This window comes from Elephantulus edwardii, unplaced genomic scaffold, assembly GCF_000299155.1.
Source record: "Elephantulus edwardii isolate Elephantulus edwardi_28Jun2011 unplaced genomic scaffold, EleEdw1.0 scaffold00014, whole genome shotgun sequence".
Classification (NCBI taxonomy): Eukaryota; Metazoa; Chordata; class Mammalia; order Macroscelidea; family Macroscelididae; genus Elephantulus; species Elephantulus edwardii.
In genome coordinates, this window is record NW_006399764.1 from 13,452,840 (window position 1) to 13,476,041 (window position 23,202).

The 23,202-nt window shown below is 41.0% G+C and overlaps 1 protein-coding gene across 1 annotated transcript in view; it reads right to left on the reverse strand.

The window, feature by feature from the left end:
• ADAMTSL1 (ADAMTS-like 1) overlaps positions 1-23,202 on the reverse strand; it is a 431,835-nt gene that overhangs the window by 64,994 nt on the left and 343,639 nt on the right. The window contains exon 21 of the mRNA XM_006881351.1: positions 8,362-8,490. Coding sequence (XP_006881413.1) covers positions 8,362-8,490 — 129 coding nt within the window. The remainder of the gene's footprint in view (positions 1-8,361; positions 8,491-23,202) is intronic.

Consider the following 23,202-nt stretch of genomic DNA (forward strand, 5'->3'; position numbering starts at 1 on the left):
CCACTTTGAATAATATTGCATGAGTTCCTTGCCAAACATATTTTAAGACAAGAATTTAAACACACACACACACAAAGAATTTAAACACATATATACATATATAGTATAAAGGGAGCTAGGGCTGGATTTTGCTCTTGATGGCCAGTTTAATGCCTGAAATAGTTATCTTTGTATCTGTTACTTACCCTTGACTCTGATAAACAAAATTTACCAGGAGTCTGTGCTGCAACAGCTCAACAGCTCTCTTATTTATTGTCCCTTAGGGCTTGTTGTTCCCAAGCTTCCAGAAGCAGCAAGTGGGGTAGCAGGGCAGTCTCCTGCTCTCTTGCATCCTGGCTACTATGCTGTGATAGGTGGGGGTTTCCAATCCTGGACCAGTGCCTAAGAGGTACAGTGTATGGCATGCCTGTAAGGTCTTTCTTCCTGTTACAGGGAACAAAGAAGTGACTCACAGCATTCCATGAAAGTCACCAGAGATGGCAAAAGGACTGAAGACAGAGAAGGGAAGGCAGAACTACTGAAAAGCTGTGGTGGACTGGATGTCGCACCCTTTTACAGCAAGGAGAGGTTGCACTAATTTGACTGAAATTGTATGTTATTTAAAGCTCAAATGCATCAGAAGGACCAGGCTGTCATCCTCTCTAAAAACACCTAGAGAAAAGACACACAGGTGAGATAGTAAAGCTGACTTTTCACTGAAGCACCACTAGGGAGAGCAAGAGCTTCATGATACCTGGCCATGTCAGCTTGCCCCCAAGTTCACAGGACTCTGAAGGCTTCTGAAAAGAGTTGAAGATGAAGACCCTCACTCATTTCTTTCCTGAAAGCACAAGGAGAAATAAGCTCTTGCAAACCATATTCTACAAGCACTGCTTTTACATGAATTGCTTTTATGTAGCTTGTCATCTTCCTTTGAGGAAGGCTGGACACAATCCTCAAGAGAAACTAGAAAAACTTTTTTAGAACAAGAAAGGCAGAGAAAAACACCTGGAGTAACTGAATCTCTAGTCCATCAACAAGAGGGATGACTAAGTAGGTCCAGGGTGAAGGCCCTCTCCACAGATGTGCCATGGTGCATGGTGCGTGTCTCGAGTGAACAACTGTGGTTCTTTCTGTGTGGGACACTGACACCTCCTGCTGAAGACTCCTGCTGCTCACCAGTGTGTCCTTCTTCGGTCAAGGCCCGAGACAGAGATGATATAGAGGGTGAGAGAAAACAGTGATTGGAGAGGTGAGGGTGTATGACAATAAGGGAAAACATGAGACACAGAGATTATGAGAGAGGGAAGGTGAGCAGGGATTAAGAGAGAAAATGTGAGACAGAAGGAGTAAAAAGAGAAAAGGAGATTGAAAGAAAAGGAGAGGGAGAGACGGAGAGAGAGAACACGCACAAATATCCAGTGTTAAGCTCTGTGTGACTCAAGGAAGAAGTGAAGGGGGAAAGAGAAGGAAACAAGAGACAGAGGAGGCAGAACAAGAATGCAGGGATGGAGAGAGACATTCTGGCACCATTTCTTAATTCTCCAAGATTTGGTTGTAAGAGTTTCTCATTATCTTTACCACTTAGTGTGTCAAGTTCCCATGTGACTCAAAGCCTATTTAAAAGGACAAGAAAGGACTCTACCAGTTGGCTTGAATTCCTCAGGTGAGAGCAGAGGAGAAATTCTGTCAGACTAGTTCTTTACTCTCGTGATTAGCAACCCCTCGGAGACTCACACATAGACCTGCATCGTGAGCCTGCCCACGGGTGTGTTACTGCTGGTGTTTCATTTAAGAGTTTCCTCTCTGGGACTGTGGGCCTCAGCAGAGAATGGACCAGGAAGATGCTTGGGAACTGCAGCCTATTCAGGACTGGCTTCAACATTTTACAAACAAATCAGAAAAGGGAAGAGGAAAAAGAAATGAGGTATTACAATGCTGGCATTTCTTTTTTGTCTCTAGAGATAGCAATGATGTTTTAGAAAACCTCACCAGCCCTCACATGGGTCAAGAGTGCTTTGAGAAGATACTAGAGACCTCTACCTAATACTGACATCCAGAATGACATCTCTCTCAGGAGGGTGCAAAAATCAGGTGTTATGTAAAAATATGCTGCAAACATTAGAGGGAGAAAGAACATTAACTGATTATATGTGTTAGGAATGAAGTATTTTATTGATTTTATTTAATTTATTTATTTTTAATAAAATGTCATAAGTCAATTTTATTTTTTTTTATAATGTTCTTGTAAAAGAGGGCCAATTATTAATTCTATATATGGGGCTCAAAGGGCCTGAGAATCTGCCTAGTCAGTCAGTTTGGACTCCTGAATGATTTGATTACATGAGGACAAAATCACTGTCCTTCACTAATCTCCCACTGGTGATCTAGTGGCAAGAAGTTGTGCTGTAATCCTGAAGGCATGTGGTTCGAATCCAGCAGCTGCTCTATGGGAGAAATATGGGCAAGCTGCTCCTGTGCAATTAACTGCCTCTGAAAACCCATCAGAAGGTCAGCTATGGGTCAGTTATGATGTGATGGTACACAACAACCACCACCACCTTCTCCCAACAGTCAATCACTAAGTCATCAACAGCAGGGTGGAGGTTCAAGCTCAGATAGATACATTTGAACCAAGGATCTCAATCTGTACAAACATAAAGGGAGCTTTGGTGGCTGAGAGGCAAGAAGCTGCACTGCAATCCTAGAGATTTGCAGTTCAAATCCACCAGATGCTCTACTGGAGAGGGAGGGACAATCTCCTCCCGTAGCAGTCAGATCTGATTTGACAGCGCACGCGCGCGCACACACACACACACACACACACACACACAAACCCCAACCCCCCCAAAAAATCCCAACCATACAGACTACCTCAGAGAAAATTCAAACTGCTCTATGATCATTTCTGAAATGCTAAACCATTAAATATTTTCAAGTTTCAGAATAAGTTTTTTTGCTTTAATTTGGACACTAAGATTGTTGTCAAGACAGGTTTCTAGAATTCATATATGCAGTCTTTGCTAGGATTCCTCTTAAGAAGCTTGACCAGGCTACAGGAGATCACTTTTTCCCTCTAAGGTGTTATGACATGACAGGATTTTCTACAGAAAGACACAGACGAAAAATGATAGCAAATATAATTCTACCGCAGAACAAAGTCCAAAGTTGACAAGTTCCTTGGACTGGCTCCCGCTACAGATTCCTTGGTACTATTTGTACATAAAAAAGGGAAGCAGAAGAGCCTGTCTATATTTCTTCTCCTTTGTGGCTATCTTATCAACACCATCATGTTCTTCCTATTGTTTGAACTGGTTAACGGATGAGTCCATTCATAATGGGTTGTAATTTAACATAAAGATTAGCATCTTTAGTTTCCAGTGAGCTCCCAGGGAGAATGCTGATATATTACTTGTTAATCCCAAACAAGATACGCTTATTAACTGGATCCCGTGTTATATTTGCAAACTGTCTACACCATGGTAGCTGGTCAACATCTACTGCATAGGAGTTTAGTGAAAAGTGCACTTCGCCGTTACGAGCCTCTCAGGTAGGGCAATGGATGACGGTTTGGTACAGAAAAAGAGATCATATACAGTCGCTAAAATGTCAGCCTTGGCAATTTTTCTAAATGGCTCTGGATTTTACCTACATTTCTCTATACAGACTGTGAGAAGATGTTGATAGTTGTTCACAAAATTTTTCCTGAGTACCCAGTTAAGCTACATTTCTTGGTATGTAGGACTTGTGAGTGATCCTATAGAGAAAAGGGAATATAAGCAGTTGTGCTCCCGTAGATTCTTCAATACGGCTTTTCTACCTATTTTGGATGTAGAAAACATGGCAGGGCTGTTGTTACGTGTGACTGAATCGAGTACAACTCACAGCAATCCTGTCAACAATAGATAGGAACCCTGTCCTATCCTGCGCTGTCACCGTGCTTGAGCCTACTGCTGCAGTCATTCTGCCAACTCATCTCACTGAAGGTCTCTCTGTCCTTCACTGACCCTCCATCTTTCCAAGTAAGAAGTCCCCCTCCAAGTAACAGCCTCTCCAAACAACATGCCCAAAGTTATGTGAGGAAAACCTTCACCATCCCTGCCGTTAAGGAGCACTCTGGCTAGACTTTTCCCAAGACATATCTATCTGTTCTTCTGGCAGTCCATGGGACATTCAGTACCCTTCTCCAGCATCACAATGCAAAGGCTTCGATTCCTCCTCTATCACCCTTATTCACTGTTTAGCTCTCAGATGTACAGCAGGTGATTAGAAAGACTATGGCTTGAATCAGGTGCCCTTTATTCTTCAAATTCGTATCACTGCTCTTCAGACTTTGGAGATGTCCCTGAGAGCAGGGTCCTCTAAAGCTATATATCACCTCATCTTCCAACTGCTGGTACCAAGGATGTTGACTGTGGATCCAAGGTTAAATCACTGACAATATAATTTTTTCTCCATATAATAATGATGTTGCCTGTTGGCCCACTGGTGAGGAGTTTTGTTTCTTGATGTTGAAATGTAATCTATGTTGAAGGCTATATATAGTTCTTGCTCTTTTGCAGCAAGTGCCTCTAGTTCTCATTTTCAGCCAGCAAGGCTGTGCCACCTGCAGCTTACTGATGAGTCTTCCTCCAATCCTGATGTCAAATTCTTCTTCATAAAGTCCAGCTTCTTGAATGATTGGTTCAGCATAGATTGAATAGGTATGGAGAAAGCCTGAAGCACAACTGGGTAGGGCTATGCAAACGTTAGGTGTTTGTGTCCTACCAAAGAGACTGGATAGTTTGATAACAACATAATTTTTGTAGCACTTTTTGAGTGTGACAATGAAAATAAAATGTGAAGACTGAGTGTAGGGCTAGGTCAGTTTTTCCATCCTGCTAGGCTTAAGTGAGCAGATTTAGAGGCAGAAAATGGGGATCTCACTGCAATCAAGGAAGACTAAAAAGACTTCAGTAAGTCCTTTGGGCTAGATTCCTGCATGAGACAGATAGAGACCAAGACACAACAACCCAGACAGCAGCTGTGATAGCAACAGCAGCAAAGGTGGCGGAGAACCAAAGACCAATATGTATTCTATAGTGACAAGTCAACAACTGTATCTGTGCATCACACTGTATTATAATTAAGTATATACTTTAAAGCTAATTTTTTGAGTCAAAGTTTATAAATCATATGGTTTTTTCATTCAAGAATTCATATACATTTTGTTTTAGAACATTAATTACACTTGATCAATAAAATTAATGAATGACAATGTCTGATCTGTCCTTTACTGTATACCACCTTTCCTTTCACTAGACATATATATTTATTGATTTTTCTGCTCCCTTTTCCTTCTCTTCTCATCTCTAGGAAGTATGTTTAATTTTTTATATGACTGGATCTGTAAGCTTTTTGAAAGCAGCTTTTTACCCATTTTATTTAATCGTGCTAATGCGAAACCTATACTTGGACCAAGAGGCAGTCGTCAGAACAGAGCAGCACAACACTGAATGGTTCAAAATTGGGAAGGGTGTGCGCCAGGGATGTGTCCTACCTCCATACTTTTTCAACCTGTATGCAGAGCAGATTATCCGAGAGGCTGGGCTCTATGAGGAGACGGGTGGCATTAGGATTGGTCGAAGATCTATCAACAATCTGCTTTATGCAGATGACACAACCTTCCTCGCTGAAACTGAGGAGGACCTCATGCACTTACTGCAGAGGGTCAAGGACTGCAGCCTTCAGTATGGACTGAGGCTCAATGTCAAGAAGACAAAGATTCTCACCACTGGACCAATTGGCAGCATCAGGATGGATGGCGAAGAGATTGAGATTGTTCACAGCTTCAGTTTGCTCAGCTCCACAGTCAACACTCTTGGCACCAGCAGCCAGGAAATAAAAAAATGTATTGCGATGGGAAAGTCTGCTGTTAGGGACCTCTCTAAAGTACTCAAGAGCAATGGAGTCTCTTTGGAGACGAAGGTGCGCCTGATACAGGCCATTGTCTTTGCAATCACTTGTTATGCATCAGAGAGTTGGACAATGACTAGGGAGGGCAGAAGGAGAATTGACGCCTTTGAGCTGTGGTGCTGGAGAAGAGTTTTGAATGTACCGTGGACTGCCAAGAAAACAAACAGATTCATCCTAGAGAGGGTTAAACCAGGCTACTCCTTGGAGGCAAAGATTCTGGGGCTTCGTTTGACATACTTTGGACATGTTGCAAGAAGAGACAGGTCTTTGGAGAGGGACATCATGCTGGGTAGAGTAGAGGGACAGTGCAGGAGCGGAAGACCCTCTATGAGGTGGACTGATTCGGTGACTGGGGAAATCGGGATGGGTGTGTCAGAGGCAATGTGATTGGCACAGGATAGAGCGGGGTTTAGGGCTGTTGTACACAGGGTTGCTATGAGTCACAAATGACTCGACGGCACATAACAACAACAACAACAACAACAAGCCAAATGAATGGGCAGAATTAATTTGATCTGAAATCCTTCTGTAACTAGGGGCACACTATGGAGTCCTTTCTTATTAATAGAGCCAATGTCACTAACTCTCAAGCTTGTTCATTATAGGCCATATGCAATGTTATTAGAGCTTAGAGAGTTCCATTCAACTAATAAGAGACTTAGACATCCATACATGATGCAAATAAATGTTGGTTTAAGGTAACCATAAGGTTAGTGCTTTCAATCCCATTTACAGCTACTTTGTAAGAAAGGCCACAGCCGCCGAGAATGCTACACAACACAGCTCCACTTTAGAACATATGGACTGAATGCCATGAGGTGGAATGAATCTGACAGTGATTGGTTTAGTCAGAAGGTCACTAAGCCCTCTGACTACAGACAGGGTGGAGTATACAAACAGTGAGGAGAAAGCCACAGAGCTATTGTAGCCGAGAAGTAAAAGTAGTTCTTGTGCCATTTAGTATTACCGTTGACTGGGGACTCAGTTCAACGACAATTTACTTGTCCAGCAAATTCACAGACTAACTGTATAATCAAAAGCAGTCTCTTCACCACCAGCTTCAACTAAATACCTGTTTAACAAAAGGCATCATGACAGATACATGAAGCTGGGTGGGTTTTGTGACAGTCTTGCACCCCCCATCCTTAAACATAAGTAGTGAAAATTGTTCTATGGGTAAAAAGTAAAGAATGTTATCATCATGACCAGACAAAAACGAACCATAGCTCAGAGTTTCATTTAAGGTTGCCAAGAATGAAGTCTGGAGATAGGGCTTCAAGCAATGTAGAGGAACTGGTCAAAGATGTTTTAATGTCTCAGATCCTCCCTGTTAAAGACATGCCTCACGGAACTCTGGTCTCTCAATCTCCTTCCAATGTCCAATGCCCTCACGGTGCCACCTTTCCTTCTTCATTACTGGCTTCCTATCGAGCTCCATCCTCAAGAAGATGAGGCAGCTGGTAGATCTGAACCTCCAGAGAGGTGTCACTTCTGGGTCTGCAGCACAACCGTGTGCAGATTGTGCCACCAGAGATCTCGCTAATGCGCCTGCGCGTGTGCACGCTCGTTTGCTTGTCTTCATCTCAACAACCTTCACGTGCATAGCTCAGTGATGCTAATTATGTTCCTCATGCTGTCATCCCACACCCTGATTCATTCCCAAATTATATCTTCACTGATCACAGAAGCTCTGCGATCCACCCCTAGAGTTTTTATACACATAGTTTTACACTGCCAGTGGCTTAAGCATCTAGAAATGTGGTTCCTTAACTTCCTTTCGGGGAGCTCTGGTGGATGGCCTGATGGCAAGAAGCTGCGCTACAATCCTGGGGGCACACAGTTCAAATCCTGCTCCACAGATGAAAGATGAGAACTCTCCCATGCGATTAACTGCCTCTGAAAACCCACTGGAAGGTAAGCTATGGGTTGGTTCTGACGTGACGGTACACAACTACTTCACCCTCCACCCGCTTTTATCTGAACTCTGTGGTTAGGCAGACAAAGTCTCCCCAAGAGCCATATGCAAGCCACCTTGATAACGTTAAGACCTTCCACTCCTTTGCACTAACTCTTGACTTACCCCAGAATAAAACACCATTCTCTGTATATCCTCGAGGCTGTCCTATGCCAGAATTGTCTCACTCTTTTTGGTTCACTTTTAATACTCTTTATCCCTATCTTTACATATTCACTCTGTCAATATGCAAGAAAGACATAAACACTTCTACCTCATCTGTCCCAGTAAGAATTAATCTTTCTCAAACTTTTAGCATTTTCCATTTTCAGAGTGACCGAAGTTTATGCCTCATTTTTTATCATGGAAACAGAATAGATCTTGTGCCTGATTTTTCTTTTTAATTTGCTTACTTAAGACAGGGATCCATTAATAGCAAAACTAATGAATAAGTAAATGAATGAATTTCTCACCTGCAACTTGGCAGTTAATGGTGACATTTACTCCTTGCACTGTTTGGATGGTGCTTCCTATGTCAGCTGTGATTGTAGGCTCCTCTGTGTTGATGATAGTCAATCGTGATGTTTTCACTAGCGGCTTTCCTGAAAATGAAAAGGAAAAGAAATTTTGACTAGATACTATGAACTTGGGATAACCTCTTGAAACAGGGAATGATCAGCAATTAGTTTATGGCATACTTAGACTTTCTCAACTTAATGTATTAGGCTTTGAAACAACGGTAACTGCACAATATAAAGACCAATGAACCAACCACCCATCTATTTACCTTTCATGTTGTTGTTAGGGGTCGTTGAGTCGCTTGTGGCTCCTAACAACCCAGTGCAGAACAACTCGTAACCCTGCCCTATCCTGAGCCAGTATCACTATCTCCAACACACCTAACCGTATTATCTCAGTTACCATGTCAATTCTCATTGAAAGTCTTCCTCTCCTGCCCTGTCCCTCCATCATTCCAAGCATGAGGTCACTCTCCAAGGACTGGGCCCTCTTGGCAACAAGCTCAAAGTACATGAGATGGAGCTTCAAAATCCTTGCCTTTAAGAAGTAACTTGGTTTCACCTCTCCAGGACAAATCTGTGTCTTCTATTTGTGGTCCAGGAAATGTTCCATGCTCTTCTCTAGCAGCTCAATTCAAAGGCATTGATTCTCCTGTTATTCTTAGTCATTGTCCTGCTCTCTGATGCATAGCAAGTAATTGCAAAGACTGTTAACAACTCAACACTCTCCACACCAGCAGTCAGGAAATTAAAAGACTAACTGCATTGAGAGGATTTTTCCAATGCAATTGTCTATTGACTTCCTGGCTGCTGCTACCAGGAGTGTTGACTGTGAGCCACACAAGCTGTTAACAATCTCAATCTCTTCACCATCTAACATGATGCTGTAAATTGGCCCAGTGGTGAGAATCTTTGTTTTCTTGATGCTGAGCTTCAATCCATATTGAAGGCTGCATTCCTTGACCTTTTGCAGGAAATTCCTCAGGTCCTTCTCAGTTTTGTCAAGCAATGTTGTATCATCTGCATCATGCAGATTTTTAATGAGTCCTCCTCTAATCCTGCTGCCACATTCCTCCTCATAGAGCCCAACCTTCCAAGGATCTCTTCTGCATATAGATTGAACAGATATGGAGATAGAATGCATCCCTGAATACACCTTTCCTGATTTTGAACCACATCATTTACACATTTTAAAACTGGAATCTAGTATTTAGTACTAATATCTAGTGTTGTTGTTGTTGTATACTGTCAAATTAGAACTGACCCTCCAATGGGTTTTCAAAGGCAGTAATTGCATGGGAGGTGATTTCCCATTCTTCTCCCATAGAGCTGGTGGATTTGAACTTTGTGTTTTTGAGATTTAACAATTCTGTAGACAGAACATGCTACAATGACATTCACTCTTTTCTATCTTCATTACCTGTGAATAAAACAGTTAAGAAGAAATACTCCTTAGAGTCTTATGATTGCATTTCAATCCTTTCTGAAGTCTTACATTTCGTGAACTCTTACAGGGAGAGTATATCCACTTGCATCACAAAGCCTCCCATATAAAGCTATCCCTCTCTCCTTTATGCTGATGTCCCCTTTCTGCTAGGCACAGATATTTAAGCTATTCAGAACTATGTTTTAATAAGAAACTTAAGATTCTGAGGAGCTCACCTTGAGAAGCGCACTGATTCATCACATTTATTTTGACTATTTAGGGGCTTATTTCTTGTTTCCCTTATATACAGATATGTGAGATGATGTGCGAACTGCTGTGGCAATAATTACCACAAAAGAACTACTGGGAGAATATAGTTGAACTGACAGAGAATTAATTGGCACATTTACCTTAGCTTAAGAAACTATTCAGCTTTAATTACAGAAGATAGCCTGTATCTAACCAGCATCTCTTGCTCTGATCTAGTACTAATCTAGCCAGCATCAACTCTGTGGACTACCATCCTTGATTCTACTCTTCCCGTTCTCAGCCCCTTATGACAACCTTGTTACTGTCTGACTAGGGGAACACTTAGTCTTCCCACTCATCCTTTGCTTCCATGGGTAGTGGTAATGATTTTTCTAAAACTTGTATATGATTACAGGATTCCTTTACTTAAATTATCCAGTACTTTTCCAGGGTGTTAAGAACAAAATATCAAGTTCCTTTCTGTGACCAACCTTCACCCTGCGTGTTTGATCCAACAGTCTTCCTCACTGAGATCACATTCCCACTAATCAATGCCATTTCTATCTGTTCCTCCAACAGAAAAGCACATGTGCAATGAATGTCCCCTCTCCTAAAGATCCTTCACCTACGGAGCTCTGCATGACTACCTTGTCATCTTCATGTCTCCACATTAAATATCGCTGTCTTCTGGGATCTTAAAGGAGATTGGTCTGGTGACATGGTCTTTAGAGAACTGTGCTGGGCTTCCTGGAGGTTCAAATTCATCAGTAGCCGTTAGGAAGAAGATAGCAATTGCCAGCAAAGGTGAGGAACACCTCCAATGAGAAGGACTGACATGGTGACTTTAACAATGGACACTAAGCTGTCAGAGATGATGAGGATGGCACAGGATAGGGCAGGGTTCAGGTCAGCTGTTCATAGGGTCACTATGAGTCATACTTGATTTGATGACACCTAGTAACACCACCACCCAAACCAAAGGAGGGCCAGCTATGGTTCCTTCAATCAGACGACAATGGTGTGTGTGTGCGCGCGCGCAAGTGTAGTGTAGACCTTAGGGAACGCTGGTCGCATAGTATGTAGAGAGTTGTACTGCTAACCAAAAGGCTGTTCTCTGGAAGTCTGAATCCACCAGTAGCTTCATGGGAGAAAGATATGCAGCTTCTGCCCACTGAGCTTTACAACCCTGGAAATATGGTGAAGATAACATCAGATTCTATTGGAATACAATGAGTTAGTGAGTGAGGGAGACTTGGGTGTCACAGTGGCTGAAAGCTTAACTGCTAAACCAAAGGTTAGACGTTCAAACAGATCAATTGCTCTGTGGGAGGAAAATATAGTAGTCTTCCCCTTTAAAATGTAAAGCTTTGTAAACTCTGTGGAAGTCTCTGTCCTCTAGAGCTGTTAGGAGTGAGAAGTGACTCTACAGCAATGGGTTTAGGTTCCTCTGAGGGGAGTGAGGCCTTTCCCAGATAAGTCATCTAAGGCAGACTCCCTTTACACTCCTGTGCTCATTCCACATCACCTTATCAGTTTTATTTTTTCCCCATAAGCATTAGTACGTATAGGCATTGTTGTTGTGGTGTACCGTAGAGTTGGAACCTATCCATAGCTGAACCTCCAGCACGTTTTTAAAAAAGAATTGAAATTTTATTGTAAGGTTATAAAGAACTTAGATTTCATTCATTGTTGCACATTTTCCTCCCTTTCCCCCCTCCCCCCAGTTTGCTTTTTTTCTTTGGAAGAAAATTCTTTCATTGTTATACAGTCCCTCCACACTTTACTATGCTGCTTTTATTCTAGACTCTTGTCACCAATAATATCTATTCATAAATTCCTTTTATATAGTTCTCTCCCTGGTCTGTTTCAGCGCCATGTACGTTATTTATACCCTCTTTTCTTAGTTTTCCCCCAACCTCCTATCAGTCCTGTTCTGTAACAGTGGCAGCACGCAGTATTTGTCTTTTTGTGACCGAGATATTTCACTCAGCATAATGTCCTCCATCGTCACCAATTTTGTATAATATTTCATGAGTTCTTTTTCAGTGTTGTATAATATTCCATTGTATGAATATACCACAGCTTCTCTATCCATTTGTTTGTTAATAGGAAACTGGGTGGTTTCCAACTCTTTGCTACTAGTAGTAACAAAGCAGCAATAAACATGGGTGTGCATATATCTGCTTGGGTGACAGTTATGGTTTCTTCAGGGTATATTACTAGTAATGGAATTGCTGGGTCAAATGGTATTTATATTTCCAACTTTTTGAGCAAGCACCATACTGCCTTCCATAGTGCTTGCACCATTTCACATTCCCACCAATAGTGAATAAGAATTCCAGTTTGCCCGCATCTGTTGTTTGTTGCTCTGTTGAATTTTGCTATTCTTACTGGGGTGAGATGATATCTCATAGTTGTTTCGATTTGCATCTCTCTTCTTCTTGTTGTTGATAAGCGTCATCAAGTTGTAGATAAGTCATAGTGACTATGAAAGAAAGACCTGAACACTTGTATAACTTTCATCGTTTCTCTAAGTTCATAGAGAACTCTCTTAGAGCTAGGGGTTTTGAACACTGATTCATGTGTTTGTTCGCCATCCGAATGTCGTCTTTGGTGAAGTGTCTGTTCATATCCTGTGCCCATTTTGCAATTGGGTTGTTTATCTTGTTGTGGAGCTTGAGTATTCTACAAATTCTAGATATAAGTCCCTTATCAGAAATGTCATTACAAAATAGTTATTCTCAGTCTGTGGCTTCCCTTTTTACCCTGTTGAAGAAGTTTTTGGATGTGCACAGGGATTTAATTCTTAGAAGGTCCCATTCATCTATTTTATCTTCTCCTGGTTGTAGGTTTTTCAGGATGCTTGGAAGACTGTTCCTGTTGTGGATTAGTTCTTCTAGGGTTCTTCCAAGCTTTTCTCTAATGAAGTTTATAGTCTTTGGTTTTAGTTATAGGTCCTTGATCCACTTGAGTTGGTTTTTGTGTATGGTGTGAGGTGTGGGTGGAAATCCGAGAGCCAATGTTGTTCTCAATGGAGAAAGGTTAAAAGCATTCCTTTGAGAACAGGAACTAAGCAAGGATGGCAAGGATGTCCACTATCACCTCTCCTATTCAGTACTGTATTAGAAGTCTTAGCGATAGCAATAAGAAAAGGAAATATGAGATATCCAAATTGGCAAAGAAGAGGTAAAATTATCTCTATATGTAGATGGTATGATAGTATACTTAGAAAACTCTAAAGATTCAGTAAGAAAACTACTGGACATAGTTGACCAATTCAGCAAAGTGGCAAGATACAAGATTAACATAAAAAACATCAATTGGATTTCTGTACAGTGACAGAGAGAATATAGAACTGGAGCTAAGAAAAACAGTACCCTGCACAATAGCTAACCACAATATTAAATACTTGGCAAGAAATCTAACAATAAACACAAAGTATCTTTTCAAAGAAAATTACAAAACATTACTACAAGAAACAAAAAGAAACCTGGAGAAATGGAAGAATATCCCTTGCTCATGGATAGGAAGGCTCAATAGTGTGCAAATGAAAATCATACTAAAGGCAATTTAAATGTTCAATGCAATCCCAATACAAATACCAATCCCGTTCTTCAATGAGATGGAAAAGACAATCTCCAGTTTCATTTGAAATGGAAAGAGACCCTGAATAAGCAAAGCACTCCTGAAAAAGAGAAACAAGGTAGGAGGCATCTCACTCCCAGATTTCCAATCCTACTACACTGCCATGGTGGTCAAGACAGCATGGTACTGGTACAATGACAGACACAGAGATCAATGTAATAAAACTGAGAACCCGATATCAGCCCACCTACCTATAGTCAATCGATTTTTGACAAAAAGATGAAATTAGTTAAGTGGGGAAATGACAAGCCTTTTTAACAAATGGTGTTGGCAAAACTGGAAAACAATCTGCAGAAAACTCAAACCACCAGAACCAGCGTAGGAAATAGAACTACTGAAATAGATTTTGTGTGCCAACTCTTCACCTTCTATGGCCTCCACAATGGAAGTTCCATAAAAGAGGGGCTCACAATCTCTCTCATTCTGCTTATTCTTACCACTCAGTCCTGGCACATAATAGCTTGCTGTTAAATATACTCAGTTTCCTTGCAACTCCATGTGTTATAGAATAAAACCATTTGATAAAGTTTGCTTCACATAATCAGTTGTTGTGGTTTTTTTTCTCCCCCTGCACTGTCACTGAGTGAGCTTGAACCTCCATATTTCAGGTTAGTACTTGAGTGCAATTATGAGTGCCATGCAGGGATCTGGATTCTTAATAAATATCTGTTAAGTCAGTGTAGTATTCTATGTGTATTAGGTTTTGTTTGTATCACAACCCTGAGGCAGGAAAACAAGTATTATTACCCTTTCACAGAGACAAGGAATTCAGGCTCCGAAAGGTTCCATGATTTGTCCAAGGCCACAAAGCCAGAAGTAGCAGGGATGAGCGAGATTACAAACCCTTGACCTGAAAGCCTAAGGCTTGTGACCAGTGGGTTTCAAATCCTTGTCTGTGGACTGGCTGCCCCAGGATTCCCAGGGCACTTGTTAAAAACATAATCTGTCCTGCTCTAACATAATCTTTGCCTCACTGTGTTATAAAAACAAGTATGCCAATGGGGAAAAGGAGGTAAGAGAACAGAGTGCTTTAGACTCACAATTACAAAGTTATTTTTCCTACAGGAATTTTAATAATAAAGGTGTTTTTTATGACTGCAAGTGTATAGCTATAAAATTCAAATATCACTGAATTAAACCCAACCCTTAATTAACTATTCTGAGCTTTCCCTCAAAAGTAATGGCCCCTCTTTCCCCCTCCAGTCATGAGGGCACTGTTGTTAGTAAGCACAGATAACTACTTATACATTCTTATTACCTTTATGATGCTCCATTAAGACACAAAATTATCCAAATATTAATAATCAATCCCTCCCTCCCTACCTCAGAGAAATAATGATTAGAATTAAAACAATGTTTCCAAATAAATATACTCTCTTAAATATGTTAGAAAAATACAGGTACATATCTCTATTTCACCCTAGATCTAGTAATTCTGAATCTCAAATGGGGAAGTGGAAAGTGTAATCTCCATTTAACTAATTCCTAGAGGAAGACCCTGGATGAGATGGATTGACACAATGACTACGGTAATAGGGGTAAGACGTGTCAGGGACAATGAAGTTGGTTTAAGATAGAGCAGAGTACAGGTCTGTTGTACATAGGGTCGTTATGAGTTGCAAGTGACTCAAAGGCACATAAGAGCAACAGGTCATTCTAATCTGCAGACAGATTTCATAATGAGTAGAATACATTTTTTTTAAAGTTACTTTTTGATCAGTTCTTCTAATTCCTGGTGAGAGCTATGAAGTTCTGAGAAGCCAGCAATTCTACAGTGCCATAGTCTTATGCTGCCACGTTAGAATCAACTTATAGCTGACCCTCCAGTGGGTTTTCAGAGGGAGTAAATCGCGTGAGAGGAGACTTCCCATTCTTTTCCCATGGAGGAACCGTTGGATCAAAACCACATGCCTCAGAGATTGGAGCAGAGCACAGCTTCTTACCACCAGGTCGCTAGAGCTCCCAATTTTACACTAGAATTTAAAAAAATAGATCTCTTATTTTAACTTAAAAATCAATATAAATTCACGGTTTTGAATTGTGAGGGTGAAAAATGATACTGAATACTCACTCTCCGGGACTGCTATGAGCAAATCTATCATGGAAGATGTGTAACCAGTGTGCTCCTTAGAAGCAACAATTTAAGATTCTGACTCACATACTTTGTGCATGCTATCAGGAAGGACAAGTTCCTGGAAAAGAATATCATGCGTGGGAAGGTAGAAGGTCAGAAAAGATGAGGAGGATTATCAGTGAGACAAATTAACACCGTGACTGTAACAATGGGTGTGAGCACAGCACAATGTGAGGATGGCGCAGGATTGGGTGTACATTTTGTTTTGCTGTATACAGGATCAAGGATTAAGGGTGCACAGGAGCACCTTCCCCTCAAGCTTGTACTATAAATATGAACTACCAAAACTTCTCTAACTGTAAGAGAACCTATTTCTGTTGGTTAAAGCAATGTACTGTGTATCTCTGTTACAGCAGCCCTAGATAACTAAGACACATGCATTAAAAAAAAGAGAGTATAACAGGCCAAGCAAAAGAAAGTGCCAAGTGCTAAGCCTCACCACACAGAGCCATTTGTAGCCTGAGCTGCATTTCAGCAGTCATGTGCATGGACAGGATGCAAACTGCTAAAAAGTTTCAACAAATCAGCATCAACTAGTATATTCAGATTGTTGTTGTTGTTATGTACCATCAAGTTGCCCTATGTACAAGAGTTCTGAATCCTGCCCTATCCTGAGCCAGTCTCACTGTCTCCCATACACTTACCCCATCACCCCAGGTATTCTACGTTACCACTGTTCCTCCTTTTTTATTTCTTAATATGAGGGCTCAGCCTGAGATGCCACATCTGATAGTCTACTCTTAAGTGTACACATGGTATTTGAAGGCCCATTATATTCAAATTAGGGTTTATAAGTAAGGTTTCATTTTACATGTAAATATGTGTTTGTTAGTTTTACATCTATATGTGTCTAAGAAAAATAACAAAGAAATGGAAAGAAAGGCAGGCCTTTTATCAGGTCAACAAGTTGCTCTGCCAACCCAAAGGAGGGTTGTTTCAATCTATCAGCTGCTCCATGGAAGACAGCGAGCAGCCTGTTCCCAAAAGATTTACAGTCTCTGAAAGTAAACTGGAAGGTCAGCTATGAGTCAGTTCTGACTCAACCGCAATGGGAGTGGTGAGAGACACGGAGTCCTGGTGGAACAGCAGTTAAGCAAGCAGCTAAAAACGAAGAGTGGTGGCTCACCCTCCCCAGACTACTGTGTGGAAGAAAGGTCAGTCCGTGCGCCCCTGTAACGATTTACAGTCTGGAAACCTTATGGAGCACTTCTACTCTCTGCTATAGGGTTGCTATGAGTCACAACTGATTTTACAGCAGTGGGTTGTTTTTGTTTGGTTTGGCAACGTAAGGCAGAGAATCTTTTTTGTTCAGTTCCATGAGATGTCATCATACTCATGAACTTTCAAATTATGGATCATATGAGAAGTAGTATGAAAAAGAAAAAAAGTTCTTTCCTGTTCTGAGCCATTAAAAATGAATTCTACTTCAAAGATACCAGATTCTCACTGTTCCGTGTAAGTCAAGCTAGGTTACGAAATGTGGATGTAAGTTCGTTCCAAGATGATGACGACCTGATAAAGCTGACTAGGACAATTGGCAATGATAGAAATAATGGCTGCAAGAGACAGGTTTTAAGATTACTTAAAAGGATACAGGCATCATATTCTGAAGCTACAGGAGGGGACTGGTAGAACCTGCCGGCGGAACTGTTCAGATGTGAATTCTAGTTACACTGATTACGACTCAGCAGAAATTCTGCATGAATACAAACACAGGCATGAGTTTAAGAACCAGAAGCCCATGTGGCAAGTGTCCTGGCTCCATCATTTAAGAGCTGAGTGACCTAAGCAAGTTCCTTCAGCTCCCTGTGCCTCATTTTATATTTTTATGGTTGTGGAGAAGAATAAGCAGGTAACTTGCTGTGCTCTTGTTGGTTTTATCTTTGCTATACCAATGAGAAAACACTATAAGCCAGTGTTGGGAAATGACACTAAACTAAGGGAACACACAAAATGAAAAAGGTTAAAGAGCAGAAAGAGGAAGAAGACATATAAAGAGGAGAAAGGACATATGTGTGTTAGGGAAAACTACATGACTCCTCCTATTTTGCTTCTTTTTTTTTTTTTCATTGCCCCTAATTTGAAGAGCTGTAAGGATTTCAGGATAATTAGTATTATTGGATCCTTTAAAAATGATAGGATTTTCCCTATACTGATATCAGGATCCAAGCAGGTGTAGAGATCTTATATTTCACATTAAGACTAGACTTTTGGGAGAAAATTACCTACTCCTAGACAATTTTCATTGACAAAATACACCATCCTGACTCTGGTGACCCCAAGAAAGTGTCTAATAAAAGGCAGTTAGGCTACTCATGACAGACTCAATTCATTTGAGTGCTGTCGAGTGATACCTACTAATTAAAATACTTGACTATACAGCATTTCCTTAAGTCATGAAATGTTATAAATCTCAAATACTTTCAATCTCTCAGATGAAGGCTAGACAAATTTTATTAAACCTTGATTTAATCAACAAGTAATGACCTATAATGAGTAAGTAAATCACAGAAATGCCTTAAGAAATGCTAGTCTCTGCTTACATTGCAATTACCATAGGCTCCTCACAAGAACCCCTGGAGCTAAGTCTCAGAAAACTCTCTGGAATGAGAATTCCCAGTTGCAGTACTTAAGACCTCATGAGTAAAATAAGACTTAAGGGTATAGGATCAGAGTGAACTTAACGAAAAGCCTTAGAAACACTAAGAATATTTTATATGTCTGAAATGAGTAATAATGGATATTAACTATTAATGCCCAGTTGCCATGTCTTGCTGGCTAAAATCTTTTTAGGATCTTACTACCCAGGAGACTGAACAAGAGTTGCTTTGTTACAGATAATAGTCATATTCATATTAAAATGCATGCTTTTTCTTAGCCTGGTTTCCCTTCCAAATGTCTTTCACATTTTACAGCTCAGAAATGTTTAACTCTTTCCTGCCCTCCCATCTCTCTTGCAAGGGTCCATCACTTCTACCACCTCTCGAGTCACTTTCTGACCCTGTAGTCAATGACTCTCACCTGCACCCTCTCTTCCCACCAGTCCTCCAAGAACAATCTAAGGTTTTGCTCTACTTTCCCCTCCCTTAGTAATCTTTCCGAGACTTCATTGCAAAATTTCTACTCTTTTTTTCTCCCCAACTAGTCTACTAATCCAAAAGGGGCAAACTCTGCAATAGTCTAGTGTTCCCAAAGAGAGTAACTGCAAATATAGACTATCAGGTAGGGAACTCCATAACTGGTCGTGTTCTTGTGTTTTATTTATGTAGAAGAGAGAACTCTTCAGACTGAGAGAGACTCAGGGATGCATTTATGAAATACCATCCATTTACAACTGAGAAACAAGTTCATAGTTTCCAATCTGTTTCTTGTCTAATGAGGCAAAGAAGTTCTGGTGGCCTTGTGGGTAGAGTGTTGTCCTGCCAACCTAAAGCCAGGAGGTTCAAATCCACTACTGGTTTCATGGAAGAAAGATTGACAATCTCCTTCTGTGTGATTAACAGCCTCTGAAAACCTCGTGGAGGGTCAGCTATGAGTTGGTTCTAACTCATGGTAATGAGAGAGATGAGTAATGAGGCAAACATTTTAACCTAGAATTTTACCTATTCTATTATTATAGTAAGCATCCATTTTAAAAACTCAAAATTCTTGTTGAGTTGGAAATTACTCACAGCTGACCTACCAGATGGTTTCTGGGAGAATCTTTTTCCGACGGATCCACAGGTGGGTGTGAACCACCAGCGAAGCATCACCTTTTGGTTAGCGGCATATAATGCAGAGTAATAATTTTCAAAACCCCAAAGCCCAAACCTAGTGCTGTTGTTGTTGTTATGTGCCGTCCAGTCGCCTGCGACTCATAGCGACCCTATGTACAACAACCCTAAACTCCGCTCTGTCCTGTGCCAATCACACTGTCTCTGACACTCCCATCCCGATTATCCCAGTCACTGAATCAATCCACCTCATAGAGGGCCTTCCTCTCCTGCGCTGTCCCTCCACCCTCCCAAGCATGATGTCCCTCTCCAAGGACCGGTCTCTCCTCACAACATGTCCAAAGTATGATAGATGGAGCCTCAGAATCCTTGCCTCCAAGGAGCCACCCGGTTTAACCCTTTCCAGGACAAATCTGTTTGTTTTCCTAGCAGTCCATGGTATTCTCAATACTCTTCTCCAGCACCACAGCTCAAAGGCATCAAGTCTCCTTCTATCCTCCCTGGTCATTGTCCAACTCTCTGATGCATAACAAGTGATTGCGAAGACCATAGCCTGGATCAGACGCACCTTAGTCTCCAGAGAGACACCACTGCTCTTCAGTACTTTGGAGAGGTCCCTAACAGCAGACTTTCCCATGGCAATACGCCTTTTAATTTCCTGGCTGCTGGTGCCAAGACTGTTGACTACAGAGCCAAGCAAACTAAAGCTGTGTACAATCTCAATCTCTTCACCATCCATCCTGATGCTGCCAATTGGTCCAGTGGTGAGAATCTTTGTCTTTTTGACATTGAGCCTCAATCCATGTTGTAGGCTGCAGTCCTTGACACTCTGCAGCAGGCACTTCAGGTCCTCTTCAGTTTCAGTAAGCAGGGTTGTGTCAGGCGCATAACGCAGATTGTTGATAAATCGTCCACCAATTTTGACCTAGTGCTACTGAGTTGATTCTGACTCAGCAACCTTCCATTGTGTTTCTATCTGTTTTTATAGGAGAAAACTGTCCACCTTTCTGCAGAGAACTGTCTGGTAGATGAAAATCACTAACTTTAACATTAGCAGTATGACTTGTTAATGTGCTGTTACTCTCTCATCCAAATCATTATATAGTTTTAACTGATAAACAAATCACTACTTTTTCTAAAATAATTATTGGGATCTTAACAAAAGTTTACAGAAAGTTTGATTTTTTTTATTCATTCATTATTGCACATTCTTCTCCCTACCCCCCACCTAGTTCACTAAAAAAAAATATTAAAAAAAAGTTCATTGTTGTATCCACCCTCCCCCTCCCCCAGTCCAATGTTTTACGGGACAGATGAAGGAAAGAACTGTTTAAAATGAATGTATGATTATGCATTATTTGTAAGACAACAGTCCAGAATAACAGGTGCATAACAAATCACTATTACATGCAGAGGAACATCCTGATTCTATCTGGGAAGTTAGATATAATACACAATTAGAGAAATTGAAGATTTAACCTCTATGCTATGTCTACAGTGCAAACATGTTTAGCTTGAAATAAATTTTAAAAAAAATTTTAATTTTTACATACCATCAAGTCAGAAATGACTTGTAGCTGACTCTCCAGAAAATTTTCAGAGGCAGCATAATCACATGGGAAGAGATTACCCATCTTTCTCCTACAGAGCAGCTGGTGGATTTGAAACGTATACCTTTGGTTTAGCAGCAGAACTCCTGACTACCAGGCCATTAGAGTGTCCTAATTTACTTAGTTGGTAGTATTTTAATATTGTTGTTGTTATGTGCTGTCGAGTTGACTCTGATTTCGTGACCTTATGTACAAAAGCTCTGAACCCCAGTCTATCTTGAGTCAATTTCATCATCTCTGACACACCTCATTACTCCAGTCACTGAGTCAATCTATCTCATACAAGTTCTTCCTCTCTTGTGCTGATCCTCCAACCTTCCAAGCATGATGTCCCTTTTCCAAGATGGTCCCTCTGTGCAACATGACCAAAGTATGTCAGATGAAGCTTCAAAATTCTTGCCTTCAAGGAGCAGCCTGGTTTCACCCTCTCTAGGACGAATCTGTTTGTTCTCCTGGCAGCTGATGGTATATTCAGCACTCTTCAGCACCACAACTCAAAGGCATTCATTCATTCTTCTAACGTCGTTAGTCATAGTCCAGCTCCCTGATGCACAGCAAGTAATTGTTGAAGCCTTGGACTGGATCAGGAACATCTTAAGTCTCTAGGCTGACATCACTGCTCTTCAGTACTCTGGAGAGGTCCCTAACAGCAGAGTTTCCCAATGCAATTTGCCTTTTAAATCTCCTGGCTGCTGGTACCAAGAGTGCTGACTGTGGGGGCGAGTAAACGAAAGCTGTTAATAATCTCAATCTCTTCATCACCTGTCATGATTCTGCCAACTGGCCCAGTGGTGAGAATCTTTTACTTGATGTTGAGCTTCAATCCATATTGATGTTTTTTTAAAAGGGTTAAGTTCTTTTTATTTTTAAGAGGGAAGGAGTTTGGCTGCTTTGGAAAAAGTAGAAGTTGTAACATTAAATATGCATTTTCTTTCCACAGAAGAAGTCTGACAAACTGGCGGTGGAGCTCTGACAAACTGGTCCACAGGGAGTTACGCTGCTAGTCTAAGGGCCATGCCTCTCTGGTGGTTTGAAACCATCACTGGGTCCAGGAGAAAAATATAGGTAATCTCCTCTCATGCAATTTAAAGCTTTCAGAAAAATTAAAGGAAGTCAGCTATGAGTCAGTTCCAACTCAATAGGAAGGGGTTTGAGTTTTAGGTTGGGAAACAGTAAAATGAACATGAGATACATCTTTTAGACAGGATGTGATTGTCCAAATAGTATTTTTTTAAAAATGTTAATGTCTTAATCCCTGGAACCTATACATATGTTACATAACATAACAAAAGAGAATTTAGAGCACAAAGGAGATTAAGGTTGTTAATAGTTCCTGTTGATTGCCTTCTAGTTGAGCATGACTCATAGCGACCTTATGAACAAAAGATTTGAAGCCCTTCTAAAAATATTGACATTTATCAAAGTTCATAGAGTTTCTAGAGGCATGTTGTTTAAGAAGTGGATGCCACTCCTGCTTCCAAATCTGTTCTAGTTTGTTATTGTTTGCTGAGTCGCCTGCAATGCATAGAGACCCTTTGTACAGAAACTCTGAACTCTCCCCTGTCCTGAGCCAGTCTCACACCAACCCCCATTGCCCCAGTGACTGTATCAACCCATCTCATCTGGGGTCTTCCTCTCCTGCGCTGTCTGTCCACCCTTCTGAGCATGAGTCCCTCTCCAGGGTTTGATCTCTCCTGGCCCCGTGCCCAAAATAAGTGAGGCTGAGCTTCAAAATTCTAGTCTCCAAGGAGAGACTTGGTTTCACCTTCTCCAAGACCGACTGATTTGTTTTCTTGGCAGTCCATGGTATGTTCAAGACTCTTCTCGCGCACCACAACTCCAAGGCATTTACTCTTCTTCTGTCATCCTTAGTCACTGTCCGACTTTCTGAAGCATAACAAGTAACTGGGAAGACCAAGGCCTGGATCAGGCGTACCTTTGTATCTAGACTGACATCTAGATTAAATACTTGGGAGTAAATCTAACCAGAAACTCAAAAGATTTATTCAAAGAAAATTA